Source organism: Haplochromis burtoni, unplaced genomic scaffold, assembly GCF_018398535.1.
Source record: "Haplochromis burtoni strain Fernald_Lab_line unplaced genomic scaffold, NCSU_Asbu1 Contig_61, whole genome shotgun sequence".
Taxonomy (NCBI): domain Eukaryota; kingdom Metazoa; phylum Chordata; class Actinopteri; order Cichliformes; family Cichlidae; genus Haplochromis; species Haplochromis burtoni.
Genome location: NW_024582422.1, coordinates 678193 through 697463, shown reverse-complemented (window position 1 = coordinate 697463; position 19271 = coordinate 678193). Strand labels below are relative to the sequence as shown.

Sequence of the window (19271 nt, the reverse complement as noted above, 5' to 3'; positions counted from 1 at the left end):
GTGTGTGTGTGTGTGTGTGTGTGTGTGCTGGTCTCTATGGCTCTGTGAGGACATGCTGCCTTGTCCTTACTTCATGTCAGACCTTCAGAGGACTGAGTTCAGGATCAGGCTTAGGTTTAGGTTTGGGCTCAGGTTCCAGGTGGTTTATTCTTCGAGTCTGTTTAATAATCAGAGTTTGGAGGTTTTTCAGTCTTTCAATTTTAACATCAGGAGCTTCTGAATAAATTCTGTTCAGATCAAAAAGTTTGAAAATAAAAAGCAGTTGTGTTGTTTTTACTGTGAATCAGATGTGTAACAAGAGCTCTGAAGATGTGTTCAGCTGCGATTGCCAGACAAAAGCTGACTTTTGAAAATAACTTTTAAAATAAATTTGACATCAACCAAAATCATCAACCCTCTGGTGGGTCAAACTGATACTGCACTGTGGGAGTCAGAAGGGTAAGGTCATCAAAATGTTAACCACTGGATTTAAGATATATTTCTAAAATTTTTAAATTAGCTGCTTCCTTCCTCCTTCAATCAGATAAAAAAAAAAAGCAGATTTGAGAGTTTGAGGAAAGTTTCTAAGAGCAAGTGTGCAAACAAGGAGCCAAGCTCCAAGCAGCAGAAACAGACGTAGATGAGATAAGGAGCTTCTACTGTTATAATTCATCCACATTTAGTCGCACTTCAAGATGCAGCTGGTGTCAGAACAAGTCAATGTTTGTTTGTTTTAAATTATTATTCTGAAGATAAATCAGCCTCTTTATAAAATGGAGGGACCCAACGGTCATATCTACAGATCTGCCGCCTCTCTCCACAGAAAAACACAGTAACAATAGTCACAAAAACACAAACAGGCAAAGCTTAGTCATTTATGTACTTATATTCACAGAGTCTAGATGGCGAGTTTTCAATAACCTTGCCATCTAGACTCTCACAGAGAAGATCAGCTGATGAATTTCACAGATTTCCTGAACTTTTTATTTTATCTGTTCAAGTTTGTTGGATATTCTTTATTTAACCAGTTCTTAGCCATTGCTTCCTCACTTGCAGGTTGTATTTTTAAGAAGTATTGATCTTGTTTTTTGAGTTCATTCGAGTGGCGATATAAAAAAGACTAAAATCAGGTTAACCTGTGCTGATTATTGAAATCATCAGTGTTGCCAAGAAGAACCCACAGGACAGTTCCAGAAAGCATGAAATTCATCAGCAAACACATTCTCTAACAGTGTCCAGACTCAGGTATTTCATGCTGTTTTATTCTTACAGTAATTAAAAACCCGAAAGAGTCACGTTTGTTAACAAAGACCCCAAATGCAGACACACGGTAAGCCACAATAAACCAATCAGGATGCAAGAGTGGACGACAGTATAACAAGGCGATGAGGACACACAAATTGAGGGTATAAATGCAGGCAGAGGTATTCAGGGAAAGTAAAACTGAATACTAGATACATGTCAGGTTATGGTTAAATCAGCTGTAGAGAAATATTAGCCTTATCCTCCCTCGGGGATATTCTCCCTGACTGCACAGTTCAAAGAATAAAGTTTTAATTGTGCAGGAACTGTATTTGTGTGTTTGCATTCACATGGACCAGTTTAAAACGGTCCTGGCAACGCAGTGTGTCCCAGGACCTCACTCAGCCACAAAAACCAACGTGTGTGTGTTTCAGTGTTGCTGAGCAGCAGAATTTATCAGGAATGCTGCTGACCAACAGAAACACATACACAGAGTGAACACATGGAATTTGGAGTTATTTTACTTTGTTTTTTGTGAGTTTTTTTGGTTTTAAATCTTTCCTTAAAGTCAGGTTTGTAGTTGTCATTGTCTGAAAATTAGTGTTTAATCAGTTAGTTTAAGCGGTTCATCACAATAACAATAAAATACCAATTCAGACACTGGGGCTGCCACACACGTTCGACTAAATACAGTGAAACTGCAGAGACTGTAGGTCCATAAAGTCTGACCCCATCCTGCACATTCTTAAAATGCATCTAAAAAAATAATTTCTGTTATTTGGCCTTAAATAACAGAAACCCAGAGTCACAGTTGCTGCTATATATTGTCTCTGATATTTGTGTGTGTGTGTGCAGCCCGCATGCACAGGGTCAAACTTCACTTGTGAACTAATCAGGGAATAACGGGGTGAAAACACAACCTGCTTCACTGTCAGCAGGTACTGTCTCCTGCAGTGGGCGACACTGAGCCTCATTCTGCAGGTTACTAAGACAACAGCAGGAGGCTGCAGAGCATGCAGACGCTGCTGAGTGAAATAAATCCCTCCGTTCTCCATCTGAGCTTGTTTTTATCTTCCTCAGAGTCTCAAACACAGCACTCTGCTGGAAAACCTCTGTGAAGTCACAGACCCACCAAGACAAACCCTCGATCTTCCAATCAGCTCCAGAAATGCTCAAAAGATCAAATAAAAACAGAAAAAGCAGCAACGTGTCAATCACTGTTCAACCCTGCCCTAAATCCTTCCTGCTTCCTGCTCCTCTCTGACCTTAATGGGAACATTATCTCCAAAACAAACATGTTTTATTTAGTCCTGAGACCATAAGCTCACCAGGAAAGAGTTCACTGAGCTCAAAGATCATCTGATGAGGAGACTCATTTCCTCACAGACTTCTATCCAATCAGAGCAGAGTCGTCACCCCCCAGGACGTCAGACAGACCCACACTCTGTGTGTGAAACAAGACGACCTGATGAATTTCAGACACAAGCTGATGATCTGATAATGTTTCAATACTGATTTGTAGGAGCTGCTGCTCAGCAGATATGAACCTGGTTTTAACCCTGTTTCAAGAGCTTTCTCTATCAGACATTGCATCGCTGAAATCATGATCAGCTGTGAGGAGTCTGAAGAAAGAATGAGTTGAACTTCTCAGGTCAAGTGGCTTTATTGTCATTCCCACCATGTGCAGTGGTACAGTACACAGTGAAAGGAGACAACATTCTTCCAAGACCATGGTGCTACATATAACAGACACTCAACACAGGACTAGATAAAGTGCAAGTGAGCAAAAAAAAAAAAAAACTAAACAAAGACAGAAACTATACAGACACAGCAGTGCAATACAAAAGTGCAACAATGAAAGTGGGTTGTGCAAAAGTTAACTTGATGTATTAAGGGGTGCGTGTGTGTGTGTATGAGATTGTGCAAATAAGTGTTTGTGTAGCTGAGATATAGTCACAGTGAACTTTTTTCAAACAGCATTGTATATATTTGATTTTTTATTACTTAAATGGAATTTTTGTAATACTAAGGTTCCACTGTTGTAGTGGGACGTTAATCACTGGGACACTGCTAGGAAACATGTTGCATGTGTGGTGGGTTCCCAGTCAGAGTCGCATGGACTCCACACTGGTAAGGCACATTCTCTGTAGCTTGGCACATTCTCTGTAGCTTGTCTCCCTGTACTAAATTATAAATTTAAGTTTGGTTTATTTTGCTTTACTAAGTATTAGTTCTTAGGGCTAAAAGTCCCCAAAGTACCAAAGTGATGGAAACTGCCTTTTATCGTTATACCACCTATTTATGTGTTTTTCACTTGTGCTAAACAGAGAGGTCTGCTGCTGCATTTTGCCTTTTAGATATATGTAAATAGCTTTTCCCTCCAAGCAGTCCGGCTCCCGAGGACCACACTGCCCTCCTCCACACTGGACTCTCTTCTCCACACACTTCTTGGACTACATAACACTGTCCTCTCACTCCCGATACTTGCACTCTGCTGTATTGCACTGTTTGACTCTGTCTGTGTACTATTGTACTAATTTATTCTCGTTCTTTTCTGTTCTTATTCTATTTCTATTCAAGTACAACACTGTTGTACTTATTATTAGTTTATCTTATTCCTGTATAGTTGTGTATATATGTATTTATTTATTTTTTTCAGTTTATTTTTACAGGTTGCACCTTTGATCTAGGAGGACGCTATTTTGTCCCACTGTGTACTTGAGTTTATATTGTTGGGTTGACAATAAAACTCTGCTTGACTTGACTTAAATGTTAGTCATGTACAGATTTTGTTTTATGTGTATAATGAGTTTGTCATATAAGGCTGCACGTTAAATAGTATTTTCAGTTGTGTTGGGAAAATTTACTTTTGTATGAATATGTGTTTTGTAATTGATCCATCTTAGTGGGGATTTAAATATTATAAGTGATTATCAGTAGTTTATTTTGAAGTATACTTTGCGTCATATTTGTCTCAGTTTTACCCCGCTATTACACTTGATTTTGAAGTGGCTGTTGAGAGAAACCATTGTTTTGATATTTTTATGTTTTTTAAATATTGTGGGCCAAAGTTGCATGGACTCCACATTGGGATTAAGAAACACCTGCTGCTGTGAAAATGCTTAGAAAATAAAGCCAGTTTTGCAACCAGTCCCTGTTTGTCATCATAAAACAGTCTACCATTTGAAATCTGCTACACTTGGCAATGACGTGTATGAGGGTGTGTGTGGCAGTCCGATCACTAAGCTGCGAGAGTTGGATCCTCTTGGCGAGCGTCGCTGACTCAGCGGGTGGATCAAAAAACAGCTGATGGGATTGTGAGTGCTGTTTGATGGAGCCCAGTGTGAGTGAATCCTCTGAGGTTATGTCAGACTTTCAATGCAGCACGCTTCAAAAGATTTCCACAGAGACGAAGATCAGCGAATGCTTTTCAAACTTTCAGAGGTCAAAGAAGCAATCAACAATTAAAACGTTTAATTTTATTCAATAAAGACGACAGCAGCTTCGAGCTCTCATCTGTTTCCTGTAAAGATCATTGGTTTGAGCAGTGCTGGATTAAAACCTCTGATCACACAGAGCCATGCACGAGTCTGCAGGATAAGACCTCATTCAAGGACAGGTGAACAGACCTGTCAGGTATAAGACTCCAAACATGCATTTCTGTATTAAACCTTCATGTAGCTGTTTATCAGATTTATAGTGTACACATTAATTAATGTTATAATTTGCACAATCTTTTACTCTGCCCATTTTTATTGTCTTTGTTTGTTTTCACTGCTGTATATGTAACATTTTACACAGTTTTCAGTGCCCGTGGCACTTTTACTGTGTTTATTTATTGTAGACAGGACCGTCTTTATCCTACTGCTCGAACACAATCATTTCCCTTAAGGGATAGAGAGGTACTTGTTGGTCCACATAGAAGGTGGAGGTGAAGAATTTAGGCTGCGGCACAAAAGCAGACTAGTTTCTGCTCATTTTATTTCTTCTTTTAAAAACTCAGACAGCTTCTAATAAATATAATAATACATTCACAGAAAGGAGGGGGAGGAGCTACAAACATCCTGGCACAGCGAAGGCGGAGGCTAACACTGAGGCTATGCTAACACTGAGACATGTAAGTACAGACGTGCAGAGTAAAAAAGTAAAAAGGCTTCAAGAAAATAGAAAAAGTAAAGAGAGGCTTTATACGCCTGAAGGAAGAAACAGGAAGTGATGTTGGGGGGGCTGTGAGCAATGGGAGGAGTTTTCAGTCCTTTTTATTTTTGTATTTGCGTGCTACGTTTCAAGGCGGCACCCCCCCCCCACAGGTCACCAGGTCACATGATGCTACAGCACTTACACGGCTTCTTCTCCTTCTCCTTCCCTGCCGTCTCCCCATTGCTTGCCACTGGTATCGCCATTGGAGGTTTAGTGGAGGTTGGTGGGGCCTTGGAGGTGGGCAGAGGTGGATCCGCCTCCTTTTCTCCCCCTGATGTCTTCCCGTTTGGGTCATCAATGTGCACCAGCTCGGCCTTCACCGTGCCCTGCAGCCCCAGCACCTTCTTGGTCTCGTCTTCATCCTCTACGCTCTGGTATCCCATGAACACCATGGTAACCGGGTTCTCAGTGCTCGCCTCAGCCACGCTCGGCTCACCACCCACTTCGGCCTCTAGCCCTGTGATCTCCACTGGAACCTGAGGTAGCGGCGACTTGGACCGCATCAGCTCCAACTCCTCCCGAACCTCTGCTGTCGGGAGGGATGTCACAGTGGTGACAGTCTGTGACATCATCGACGCCTCATCAGCTTTGTGGATGAGCTCTTCAACCTCAGAGGAGCTGAGCAGGTGGATATCCTCACCATTCAGCTCATGGACCACTGGGAGACAGGAAGACACAGGTGAGGGTCAGAGTGCCACACCTGAATGCTCTCCAGCTGAAGGACCAATAAAGACTCACTGAGTGATGTCACAGAGTACACCTGTGCATCAGCTTCCTTCAGCTGGAGCTGAAAGTGATGAGGTGTGACCACCTGACTGTCAGGTGAGTGTTGATCATGCAGGCAGGCTGAGGCCGCTGTGGCTTTAGGAGAAGGAAAACTGCTGCTGTGAAAACCTGCAAACCTCCAGCAGGAGGCGCTGCAACAACCAGACACATGGATCTGCTCCTCACACTGTGCTATAAAATGTCCACTGCAGGAACTCAGCAGGAATGACCCTCAGATCTGAAACTCTCAGGATACAACAGCCTGTCACAGGTGTGTAACGCAGGTGTCTAATGCTATGAAAATACCTGGTGGAACATCTGGCAGGTAATGAGTGGAGTTCAGAGGTCCTCCCAGATATGCTGAGAGTTTCTGAAGTGAAGATGTGGAGGTGTTCAGCAAAGACTGTGAGGGCAAATAGTTCAATAATTTAAGAAAAAAAGAATGAGTGATTCATCATCTACAGTCCATGAGCTTGTGAAGAGATTCAGATAAATGCGCGCACAGCAGAGCTGAAATCAGCCCTTTGAGAGTCAGTTATTGCATCAGCAGGTCCCTTCTCTTAAAGCCGACTTTGTTTTTATTTATTTTTCTTGTTTACTTGCTAACATCACCTTTCTGCTCATCTTCATAAACTTTGACCCCTTGGTCAGAGAGGTCAACAGGAAGTTTGGTGTTACTGGACAGAACCCTGGTTTCCCCCGTCACTCTGTCCCGCTCTACTTTAATCTCCACCGAGTACATCGCTGGATTGGGAGGGGTTAGAAGGGATCACAGGGTCAGAGAGGGTCAACACAACAGACACAATGAGCTGCTGTGGATCTAAAGATAAAGGCAGCAGGCAGAAGGTTAGATCACAGAAGAGAAGAGTCAGGACAGAGAAAGCAGCAGGTCATAAACAAGCACCCCAGGTGAGGGTAACCTTCCAATAGCAAAGGTACAGCTCTATTAGTGTGACATGACATAACCATGCAGAACAAAGAAGGGTCTGATGACCAGAAGGAATATGTGAGGCTCTGCTCGCATCATCCAGACTGACTTTGGTACAGTGTGTATATCCTCTCCTGCTGCCTCAAATAATTGAACTACCAAAACATTTCAGCTGCAAACAACCACAACTCAGATAAGTCCCAAGGATCAGATACATTAAATGGACACCAGCACCCACACATTACCCTGAGAGGAGCTGCTCAGCCATGAAGCTCCTGGTGCACAGTGTCTGCTGATGTTAATGCCAGGGATGGATGGATGAATGAATGGATGAATAGATGGATAAATGGGAGAATAGATGGATGAATGGATGGGAGAATAGACTAATGGATGGACGGACGGACGGATGGATGGATTGATAAATGGGAGAACAGATGGTTAGGCGGATGGTAGAATTCTCCTGAACAGACTTTTGTAACAGTAGCGTCCTGTTAGCACCACATTGGAATTGCTGAGCTTTTCAAACTCTGTCTCTCATACAGATAAAGGCAGGTCACAGGTGCTGGATTAATACACCCGTGGCACTGATTCACAGATTAACAGGTGTAACTCAGGACTTTTGTCCATAAGTGTACATGGGAGACGTTTTCCATCAGATGTTGAGGGACACTGTGAGGAGGTGGAGGAAGAGGGCCTTGGATGCAGCTCAGGTTATTGCAAGAGTTTATTCCTGAAACTTGAAATCTGTGACCAGAAGCTGAGTTGCTGACGTTCGTACGGTCAGAGTCTGCCTCCTCTGTTGCTGCGTTGTTTGAGTACATGTGCATCACTCTGATTTTCTCTCTGCATGTTGAGTGAGGCTGCATGTATTTATTAAAGTCAAGGGAAAGAATGTGAAAGCTCTACTGATGTTTCTAATCTAACAAGCTTCGAACTTCACTTAACATGTGCATGTTGACAGTTGCTGTGAGGACTCGACCTTCAGGATGGACTGAGTGCTGACACAGCGGTCACACTCTGGCTCCGACATCGTCTTTTTCCAAATGCCTTCACATCTCCCGTGGAAACCCCTGCAGTCATGCCAGGGGTAGATTCAGACCTGCTTCTGTTCAGCCTTAAATACCAGCAAAGTGTCAGGAAACTCCCACAGCTTCATACATTCATTTAGCCCATGATTCATTTCAATAGCCTCCCACAGATCCTACACTATGAGGGAAACACCACAATAACACACACACACCCATCACACCAGCCAACACACAAATTCACTGTTAACGTGACCCTAAAACGGACTTACAGATAGAAACAGGAAGGCAGCTGTTAGAGACACATTAAGGTCGATGTCCCCTCTCCTCCCACGTGTCTACACTCTATGACCTCTGACCTTACACATTTGCAGGGTGAATGATAACAGACTCATTAAAATCACTGAAAGCTGCGATTAATCATATTTTACTGATTCTTCGAACCTCATCACGGAGAACCAAACGCAAACTCTTAAAGTCAGGAAACAACATGGCTGATCTCATCTGTACTTTATTCTTTTACTGGCTTTATTAGACAGTGCATCAAAGACAGACAGGAAAGCAGGGGAAGACCTGCGTCAACCCTCCGGCTGCTCTCAGCCATAGGGCCTATGGCCATCTCCTTCTCCCAGTGAGCTAATCTTTAGCCATGGAAATATTCTGGATCTATTTCCTGACTTGGTGACTTCCAGGTGAGCTTCATGTCCCACCTGAGGAAAACTAGCTCAGTTCACCAGTTTAAGACGACCCCCGTCAGGTCGGTGCAGAGTGGGTGTGGTCACTTCTGACTCACCTTTCTTCATCTCCTCGGTCGCCTCTCTGGGTTTGTTCAGTCGAGGACTTTTGTTAACTTTGACCTCTGCAGGGGCTTGTGGGTAAAAATGGGCCAGGCACAAAGACAGAGCAGAGAAAGAACTAACAGTGAGGTTATCACAACAACTTACCGTAATGTAGCTGTAATCTGATTACTGAGATCTGATTACAGTTATAGCACAGTCTCACCTTGGATCACCTGAGTTGCCAGTGGAGCCCTGTCCTGCTGATGCCTTTCGCGATCTTTGACCTCTACAGCTGATCAGAGACAAACGTGAGACAAAGGCTTCACGAATAAAAACAGACAGAGAAATTTAGAAATTTACCTGAAGCTGGTCTTGATGACACCTGGAGGCACAAACAGAGAAAGGAAGTTTATCTTCACAATAAGAGTCTTAACAGGAATCCTCCATCAATAAGTAGAAGGAAACGGGAAACAGAAACATGAAAAAACCTCCAAAGTAAGCCAGTCCTGCCAGCGAACCCCCCTCCCAACATCCTCACCCATGTAATCCAACCTAATTTGGTTCAAATGATCTACTAACCCTATGAGGACAGCAGAAAAGCTGATTTTAGAAAGGAAAAAAAGTGATATTAGAAAACGTTTGTGTGCGCGCGTGCGTGCATGTACACTCACTTTAATGTTAGTTATGGTCTGACAGACAGATCCAGTCTCAAGGCCGACAAGTTCCTGCTGCAGCCTACAGCACACACACACACACGCACACAGTTGATGGTTTTAATCCCACAGTGAATAAGGCCACCCTTCCTGGATGTTCGGGCTCGGCGGCTCAGACCTGTCAATGGTCTCCTCCAGGCTCCGGGTCCGGGCCTCGTCCTGCTCCAGCTGTCTACAGACTTCGTTCTGCTCGGGTCCAGCAGATGCTCCCTCCAGCAGCCAGCGGTCCCTCAGAGCCTTTGACTGAAACACAGGTCACACAGATGACAGCTTCCTTCTAACACGTGAGGAGGCACGTATCAAACTCTCCAGCAGGAAGATGTGTCATCATCCACAGAGCATGAAGAGAATAATCAAAGCAGATCAGAGGGTTCAAAGCATCTGTCAGCCTCGGGAATAGAAAGCTTCAACCTTAAAAAGTGTCAGAAAGGCTGAGCAGCTCCAGACTAAACAAATCAGCCAGCAAGATGAAGATCAGAGCAGCACGAGGAAGGAAACCTGGACACCAGACTTCACAGTCTGCAAAAAAATCCCCATGCACGGTTAAAACTAAACCAGCGGGTTCATCAGAGCTTTTTACATATATAACCTGAACTCTGGTCTCATTCTGAGCGTCTCATTAAACCCTTGCAGCTGACAGCAGCAGACACTCAGCTGCACGGCTCTGAGTGGGATTCGTCCTCGCCGGGTCGTCTTTCAAACTCTCAACGATTTTAATTAGCACCTTAAAAAGCTGCTCGTTTCACACACATGCTGGCAGAAAAAAATCTTTATCCATTTATTGTTTTGACGTTTCGGCTACTCAACACTACAAATTGGAGAGCATCAGCATCATGTCCTCAAAGGAGAAAACAGTGAAAATGGAATAAAATCATTTTAGTATCTAATGATTGAAAGCAGACGTGCACAGACAGCAATGGGTGCTCATGGACCAACGTCCATCAGGAGGACGTCTGAGTGTCCCTTTAATAAACGCGTGAAGCCTGAATGGATCCTTTTAGTTGAATAAAACTATCTGGATGAGCTCGGGCTCTCTGAACTCGCGGCCTCCTCCTCATCGGGAAAACAGCTGCTATTTCACATGGCCCTGGCAGTCCTGTCCTACCTGCGTGCTGTTTGGCTGATCTCAGATATTTTTACCTTGCAGCTGTTCTCAGTTTGTGCCTCTTGAATCTCTGAATACCTGAATGACTTGACACACAGTGAGCCAGCAGGAGTAGGAGCCAGAGAGAGTTACTCTTTATTTTTTCTGGTGAAAGACAAACTGATAAGAGTCATTAATGAAATATGATCTCATATCAAAGATCAATAATAGATGAGAGAATTTACTGGCAGAAATAAATTTTCCACAGCACTTCAGTCTGGAATATACAACATCTGAACGACAGGTTTCTGTTTCTGAGTCTCTTTGAAGCAGAAGATCAGCGATGGTTCTAAGGGTTTCCATTATGACTCTGTGATCTCAACTTATTTTAGACTCCTGAACATCATGTTGGAGGGACGGATGGTGCTGCAGCTTTGATAATAAGAAGCAATTTAAAACAGCATTGTGTTTCTAGGAATACAGGCTGATTTATCCCATAAAAGTGCACAGTTCTTCTCTGGAAGACCAGCTCTGAATAGTGTTGAATATTACAAATTTTACAAAAATGTGCAAAACAAAGTCTAGAATAACCAGGACTGCGAAAAGCGTGCAGACCCAGGAACAGTGCAAGGACATCATCAGCAGACAGGAAGTAGGAACGCAAAAGAGAACACAACAGAGAGCCGCCTATCAGAATAAAACAGGAAATGACCACTGACCATCTGAAAGAAGGACATGAATAAAAAACATCAGTGTGAAAGAGCTGGACTCCACAGAGCATTCAGGTTTTGGTTTTGTTTATTTAGTGCACAAAAATGTTTCTTTGTGGTTTGGCATCAATGTCAGCTTTGTAGCCAACTCCACACCGACTCGTCTCAGGTCCCGGCGTGGGACCTGAGGGAGGGAGGGAAACCTCGTTAACACAATCATCTCCACCTGCCCATCAGACTTCATGGCACAGCCCCTTGAGTGCACTGCAACACCCCTCCACTGCAGCGGAGCCAGAGACCATGCCCCTGCCATAATCAGGCCTGGATCAGACCCAGATCAAACCTGGATCAGGCCTGGATCCGATCTGGATCTGGTTGAGTCATATCTTGATCACACCTTGATCAGACCTGGATCTCTGCAGCAGTCTGTTTACGTGCCTGAACAGACTCAGAGCTCAGAGACATGAGGTCTGAGTCTGACTCGTGTTTCTGCGTCTTCACGCCTCTTAGCGGCACGATTTAGAACGGTACGAAGGCTTCAGCATCTTGCTCACCTCTGAGTGCACCCGACCTTTAAACAGAAAACAGGAAACAGGAAGTGGTGGGCTCACCTTCAGGTGCTGTAGCGCCCTCCTGTCGTCCTCCAACTGACGCTTCTTGTTCTCGATCTCCGTCTGCCACTTCCTTTTCTCCTGCAGCATTATGGAAAACAGAACCAGCTGCTGATTGGGATCAATAATCCAATCACACTTCTGCTCTGAAGTAATCCACTGAGGTAATCTGATTACTGACTGCACTCTCTTAGTGTGGGCTTTTATTTTGAAATAAAATAAAAGTGTGTTTGTTTAGATAAAGTTTAAAATTCAGAGTCAACATTGATAACTTCGAGCAATAAAACTTACTGGGGGGGTGGGGTCTCACACACACATCTGAATCATTGATACTAGGTGTGTGAGATGCTGCATTCACTGACTGTAAGTAAACTCACCACAATGAGCTGCAGTCGATCCTGCTGATAGAGAACCTCGCTCACCCTGAGGGAGAGACAGACAGACAGGTTAATGATGTCACTGTGACATCACTGTGACATCACTGAATCGTACGTTTCCTTGTTCCGCTTAATACACAGATGCTCGATGCACAGCTCTGTTTACACTTTAGCCTCACACACTCATTCATACACTGACTAGCTATTTCACACATACACACGCACACACACTCTCTCTCTCTCTCTCTCTCTCTCTCTCAAACACACACACACACACACTCCAGCAGAGTCTTGAAGCGATCAGCTAACAAGCGCTCAACAGCGGTGAGTCATCAGTTATTTGCTGTAAAGATGGCTGCCCTTTCTTCAGGTTGCTTGAGCTGAAGGCAGTGCGAGGCCTCAGGCGGTCTGTGCTGGCGGAGCTGCTGCTGGTTGGTGTAGCACTCAGGAAACCAGAGTTCACCAAACAAGGAGCAGCTAGACGCAGATGCGCCGTTGGTCCCGCCCTGATTCCTCCCTGAGTCTAATGGGAGCATCGCACCCAAAGTAGACTTCATGTTTTATTCAGTGAGACTTCGACTGGAGGCTGAGACCATGAACTCATCGGGACAGAGGTCACTGGGTTCAGAGGTCAGCTCGATCCAGCTCTCCTCTCTGGAGGACACACAGTATGCTTTACACTTTAAACTTTTCCTCTCAGACACCTCAAACAAAGCTTCACTTTAAGGTCTCCATGGAGACCACAGTCCACTGCAAGGACCGACAACACCAGCAGCTAGAACCCAGCCCACTGGGAAGCAGTTCAGACACAGCGCCCTGACGAGGAGGAGGTGCTTTAAAGGCTCAAACTGAATCTCAGGCTCTTTCTGTGTTTTTGTCCATGCCTGCTCAGCAGCAGTGAGATGTATTATAGAGAGGGGCATGGCAGGTAATGGGACAGGAGCTCAGACTGATGATTGGATGATATTAATTATTGATCAGTTTGTGATCTGTCTGAGAGGAAAGGGTTCCGGTCAGTCAGCAGGTGTGTGACTTTTAATTGAAACGCCGCATTAGAGGCAGACAGGAAGTCCATGCACTGCAGTGATGAAGTACTTGCGGTAAAAACAGAAGAGTACAAATACTCAGTTACATGTTAGAGTAAAAGTACTCTCAGCTTAGCCTTATAAAGTAAAGATAAGAGATAAGATCAGATAAACCTTTATTAGTCCCACATTTGGCACTAACACGTGGTTCTGCTCTGGGCTGTGTCCTTGTCCAGACACCACATCCTACTACTGCCTCTGAGCCTCCACCAGGCTGCAGCAGCTCCATCAATCCCACAGGCACACCAAACAAGCACACAGGAAGTGTACTTCAAAATAAAACAGCTGCTGGGATGAAACTCAACCAGCTCCCAGATTCTGATTGGCAGTCTTTTCTGAAGTCTGGGTTTATAAGTGGCTGTGAGGAAGGCAGGAGGAAATAATGAAGAAGTCACAAAGAAAACAGATTTCTGCAGAACATGATGGAAAATAATACAGATAAAAAAATTCCCAAAACACAAAGTGGTAAGAAACCAATGATTTATCTGCAGCTTCCTGTTTACCTGCATCAGGTAAAATCTGATTATCTGATGAACCTCAAACATGACGTACAGAAACATCAGAACTCATCTCAGCACCATCTGACACCTGGATCTGCTCCCAGGTGTGACTCTTCCTGTGGGAATCATCCATCGGGTGCATCTCTGCAGGTGTATGGTAACTCCATAGTGAGTGAGACTTTGTGCAGGTGTGTCAGAGCAAGTTTTATGCTGACGTTTCTGAAAATTCACACTTTGTGGTAATTCTTGTAATTCTGTAAGTGACATCGTGACATCATTAAAGAGCCTGCCTTGCTGAATTTAGAAAACTGAACCAATCGGACTGGGGCTTAAACCTTATATTGTGAAGAACCCCGCCGGAAGTCACCCTCTCCTCACACGTCCAACTTGACGGAAGTGACTGAGCTCAAATGAGGAACACAGAAACTGATCAATATGTAATCATAGACGCTCGTGCTGCTTATTGATCAGAGCTGGTGCTGCTTCCGCAGGGGAAAGTAGAGCACAGAGAGGTTTGATCACTCCGCGGGTCCGCACGCGCCCATCACCTGCCGCTGCGGTGACTCGGACACCCCCACCACACCCCCCAAAGTCTCCAGTTTGGTGCAGTTAGCCCCCCACCCACCCCTCGGTCCTGACTCAGCGCCCTGATGCCGCACAATGATGACACGAGTCTCAGATACGTCACAAACACAGAAAAACAACCAGAAGAAGAAAAGAGAAGAAGGGAAAGAAAGAAGAGAGAGAAGAAATAAAGTGTACTCACTCCTCCATGTCCGACGGCAGATCAGTCCGCAGCAAAATCAAACATCTGATCCACATCCGAGAGAGCAAACAAACCCGCCCACCGGGGAGGACGGAGGACAGGAGGGAGGGGGGAGGAAAGGAGAGGAGGGTAGGAAAGGAGAAAAGGGTAGGAGAAGTTTTGAATATTGAACCTTTTTTGGTCAGATTTTGACGTCACAGTTGAAAGTGTGCTTGCAGATTCATAATCAAGAGATGAGAGTGAGGAAGACTTTTACTTTGAAATCAGTCCAACATGCAAAAACGCTGTTATTGAATCCCAAAAGGTTGATTCTGTTCATCTGGACGTTTTCAGTGGGAGAAACGTTTTGTTATCATCCAGGTGACTTATGCAGTCTCAGCTTACAGCAGGTCTCCAACCTTATAAACGGTTCCTCTGCACAATGACTGAAACTAGCCAGACAGAATCAGCCTTTTGGGATTTACTTACCTGGATGACTGAGCATGCATCAAGAGGCTGTTATTGATCAATTGACTGATGGATGGAGGATCGATTTTAAGAGCTGTGAGGTGGATGAAGATGTGGAGCTCCTGGTCTCCATGATGACTTATTATTTTTATTGCTGCAGCTGTCACGGGGACAGACTGGGACGTCAGACTCGGTAACAAAGCCTTCTGCTTCACACGAGTACTTCCTTCTGCACTCTCCATGTTTGCTCCTCGTCCTTCATATCATTTATCGTACATGTGAATCCATTTTTCATGAGCTTAAGTTTCATGAAGCTTCCTGCAAGTCATTCACATCATGAAAGTGATAAACACACGAATGAATCCAGAATTATCATCCAGTACCAGTAAGTACTCATACTTTAGTTACTCTCAGTGTAGTTGGAGTGCTTTTTAAACTCAGTGTTTCAGTGAAGCGCCAGGATGAGGCGCTTCATTTTGAATATAATGTCATATTTATGTCGACACTCCAGATATTTGGTAATGAACATGTTAAAGTTTTGTTTTTGGTACAGTTTAAAGACAGACATTTATCCCGAGGACAGTTTGTCTCATTTTCTTTTCATTTAATTAACACGGGAGGTGAAGCAATAATCCTGCAGCAACACCTAGTGGTGGTTGGAAAGAGTTTTTTTTAATGGTCGACTTCCTGCAGACCATGCTTCTTACTGTACTAACAGTTTTACTACTCTCATCACTTCAGTGTGAGGAGTGGAGGTTCAGGCAGAGCTGGAAGATTGCTCAGGTCACTCTGAAGTCTGACAGGTGCTGGAGACAGCTGAGGCTGCAGAAGGGTTTATTCTGAGAAGAGGAGGTAGAATGTGAGTGGAAACAACGGTTTGGTTTCACTTGATCATATCTGAGGGCGTCTCTGATGGAAGCAGACGTTTCACGCATGGTAGGAAAGTTCACGAAAATCTGGACGGGGTTCCCTGCAGAACTTCTGACGCACCACGACCAACACAGGCCACCAGGGGGCGCTACATCAATATGAGCATATAGGCTGTGTTTAATGTGTTGTAATATAAGCGAGCCCCTAAGGATCATCAGCAGTAGCGGTTTTAGATTCGGGCGACAGGGGCGGTTGCCCGGGGCGGCATCGTGGTGGGGGGCGGCATCACGGGCATCGGCAACAACAACAAAAATGCTCGTACTCATGCTGCCCCGACGTCAGCCAGCGCATATTGGGAATGGCATAGGCACCGATCGGTTTTCTATCGCCCATTTGCTGGGAGTAAGGGCGCCCTTCGTTTGCGAGGTGCGCCTGCTGCTTGCGGCGCAGAGAGGAGAGGGCGGGGCGGCGGGGGATTCTCTGACCGGCTGGAGCAGCATCTAATAACCAACTCGCAAAATAAAACAAAATAAAAACAAACCAACAAACACGAAAACACCAGACATTATAATACAGACTTATAATTTGCACCGATGTTTTTTCGAAATTCTATACACGAAAAGTGAGCGCGAGAGCCCTCGGTGCGCCTGCTTGCTGCTGAAGTCAAAGTAAACTTTATTGTCATCTCCGCTACAGTCCAGTATATAGAGAGACGAGACGACGAGGCTCCAGTTACAGCAGTGCAAGTAAACAAACAATATATATAAGAAGAGTAAGAAAATAAATATACACTTTAGGACTCGGGGTAAAGGGATCAATAACAATTTAAAATTTACAGTTTGATGATTTAAAGTCTCACACACAACCCGTCGAAAGGGGAGGGGCCCTGCTGCTTCCAAATAGAGCACATTTCATTTATAATGATGTAAATCCAAGCCCATTATGTATTCATGATTTGAATCCTGGGTTGTGTGAAATCTCAGAAATAAACCCTAGACAAAGTGAATCTGTGAACTAAGGTGTAGGTGTGTTAGATCATGTTGTGGTGATCCTCGGGTTGAGGGATGGGTGTTCATACTGGAGTGCAAAATTAAAACCAATGGAAGATGGACAAGAAAAGTTCAAAGCCATCAGGTCCTCAGTTTAGAAAAAAGAGAAAAGAAGAGGAGGAGAAACGAGCAAAAGATACAGGTAAGCAGATGTGTCATTGGATAATGGCAGGTCATCCTGAAACAATCAGAATCAGAATACTTTATTAATCCCTAAGGAAATTATGTGCGTTACAGTTGCTCCAAGAAGAAATGGTAAAAATAGTAACAGTAACAGACTCCAAACAATATATTATGTTACAGATTTTAATATTAATTAGTCATTGTCAATTGTTGATTTGTCCTGTTCTCATTGTATGACGAATTATGATGGCTGTTTGGTAGCCGTTTGCATACTATCTCTCTCTCTCTTCATATGTGTGTGTGTAACAGCTTTATGTTAATGTACATATCCTTGTTAAGTATGTGTGTGTGTGTGTGTGTGTGTGTGTGTGTGTGTGTGGGGCGGGGGGGGGGGGGGGGGGGGGGGGGGGCGGGGGGGGCGGGGGGCGCGCGAGGGAGTGTTCCCCCCCCCCCCCCCCCCCCCCCCGCCAGAGGGAGTGTTCGCCCAGGGCGCCAAACAGGCTAGGACCGCCACTGATCATCAGTAGCCGTTGTTGGCCTCTCTGGCTTTTTATTAGCACGTGTTTCCTGTTGTACTCTTCTCAGGCTCCGTCCTGAATGCTGCTTCCTTCCAATCTGTTGGAATTTCACGTTAATGTTAAAGCCACCTTGCCTCCACCAGTACCACTCTGCATGCAGAACTTTTTTCTGCTAATAACTTGAAGAGAAAAATCAGCGGTTTTGTGGAGGACTCTCATTTGACTATCACCGTTGAGCTTCTGTCATGTTGTCATTTCTTTTAACCTCCTTTTTCTTCATTGGTTCTGCAGGTTTGTTCTGGCCCTGCTAGGATTGGTGTGCTCACATCCTGTTTTATATCACGTTGTATCATGTTTTTGTTCCTGTTGAACGATTGATAAAGGCTGATAGTCAGCTGATATCACCACGTCACCAGTGGGAAGCAGCTCTGCTCCAACACTGACCGTGCGCAGATTGTGAACTTTCAACGTAGTTTTACAGGTTTTCCTGTTAATAAAGAGCCCGCCTCATTCAAACAGCATCAAAGGAATTAAGTCACAGATAAACAATTAAATGGGGGAAATGTCCTTTTTTCACTTTTACAGTGAGTTCACAGAAAAAAAGACATTTTCTTTGAATGAGAACATTATATTTTATAATTACAGGACAGTGTGGGCAGTGAATTGCCAGAACTACTTCTGTAATTTTACACACTTATCGTGTCATAAATGTCTGGCCACATTAGGATCAACGTAGCTTGTACGTGGCCCATGAGTTACAATGAATTTGATGTCCTTGTATTAAAGCCTCTGTGAGTGATCACTCTGCTGTTGTTAGAGCAGGTGAAGGCATCTGAGGGTCATCCTGCCATCTTTTCATCCCGACTTGACTATTTTAGCCATATTTGCTCAGGTCAATCACTACACAGATTTTAGACTTGTATTGTGTAAGTCTGCAGGGCATGTGCCTCCCTACCTCACCTCTTTATTATTTTCTCTGCTCTGCAGCACTTTTATCAAACAGCTGTTTTTAAATGTGCTGTGAATTAATCTGACTTGAAATCAGCCTGTGTGTTGGGGTTGATCAGTTTGTGAGGACACAAATCACACTGCACGAGTGCTTTAAAGACCTGGATCACCTCTCATTTCTACAAAAGAGGATTAGGAACGCTAAAAAAAAAAACCCCAAACTTTTTCACCATTCTTAAATAATAAAATAAGAAATACAGAAGCCCCCCGCCCACCTTTTTCCAGTGGTCTCAGATAAAACTAAGCTTATCATATTTGGCCCTACAAATCTTAGAAATATGATGCCTGTGAGGACTCCTGGAGCTGTTTCTGACCAGGATAGGTCTTTCTATGCGTATATTAAACAAATATGCAGGACTGCTTTCTTTCTTTCTAACAACTTCCTGTTTTTGCACTCGCTGCCTCTCCTCCATCCTCACTGATGCATCTTTAAATTTGTCTTCTCTCTTTTTCTCCTCATCTCTGTGCTCCCCTTCTTGGGCCTCGTTTCCT

At 44.2% G+C, this 19271-nt stretch overlaps 1 protein-coding gene across 2 annotated transcripts; it reads right to left on the bottom strand.

Moving 5' to 3' along the window:
• Positions 1–7: 7 nt before the first annotated feature.
• On the bottom strand, positions 8–15594 carry palm1a (paralemmin 1a). Of its 2 annotated transcripts, XM_005922957.3 has the most exons (11): positions 15233–15592; positions 14765–14809; positions 12414–12459; positions 12037–12117; positions 9750–9874; positions 9590–9653; positions 9279–9300; positions 9142–9210; positions 8933–9007; positions 6799–6930; positions 9–6079 (listed from the first exon to the last, which is right to left on the bottom strand). In XM_005922957.3, exons 1-11 carry the CDS (start codon positions 15451–15453, stop codon positions 5541–5543), a joined length of 1419 nt encoding a protein of 472 aa, XP_005923019.1. In that variant the 5' UTR covers positions 15454–15592; the 3' UTR covers positions 9–5540. The 2 variants fall into 2 exon arrangements, with proteins under 2 accessions (XP_005923021.1, XP_005923019.1); XM_005922959.3 differs by lacking the exon at positions 6799–6930 and having other exon boundaries at positions 8–6079; positions 15233–15594.
• Between the last annotated feature and the right edge of the window lie 3677 nt (positions 15595–19271).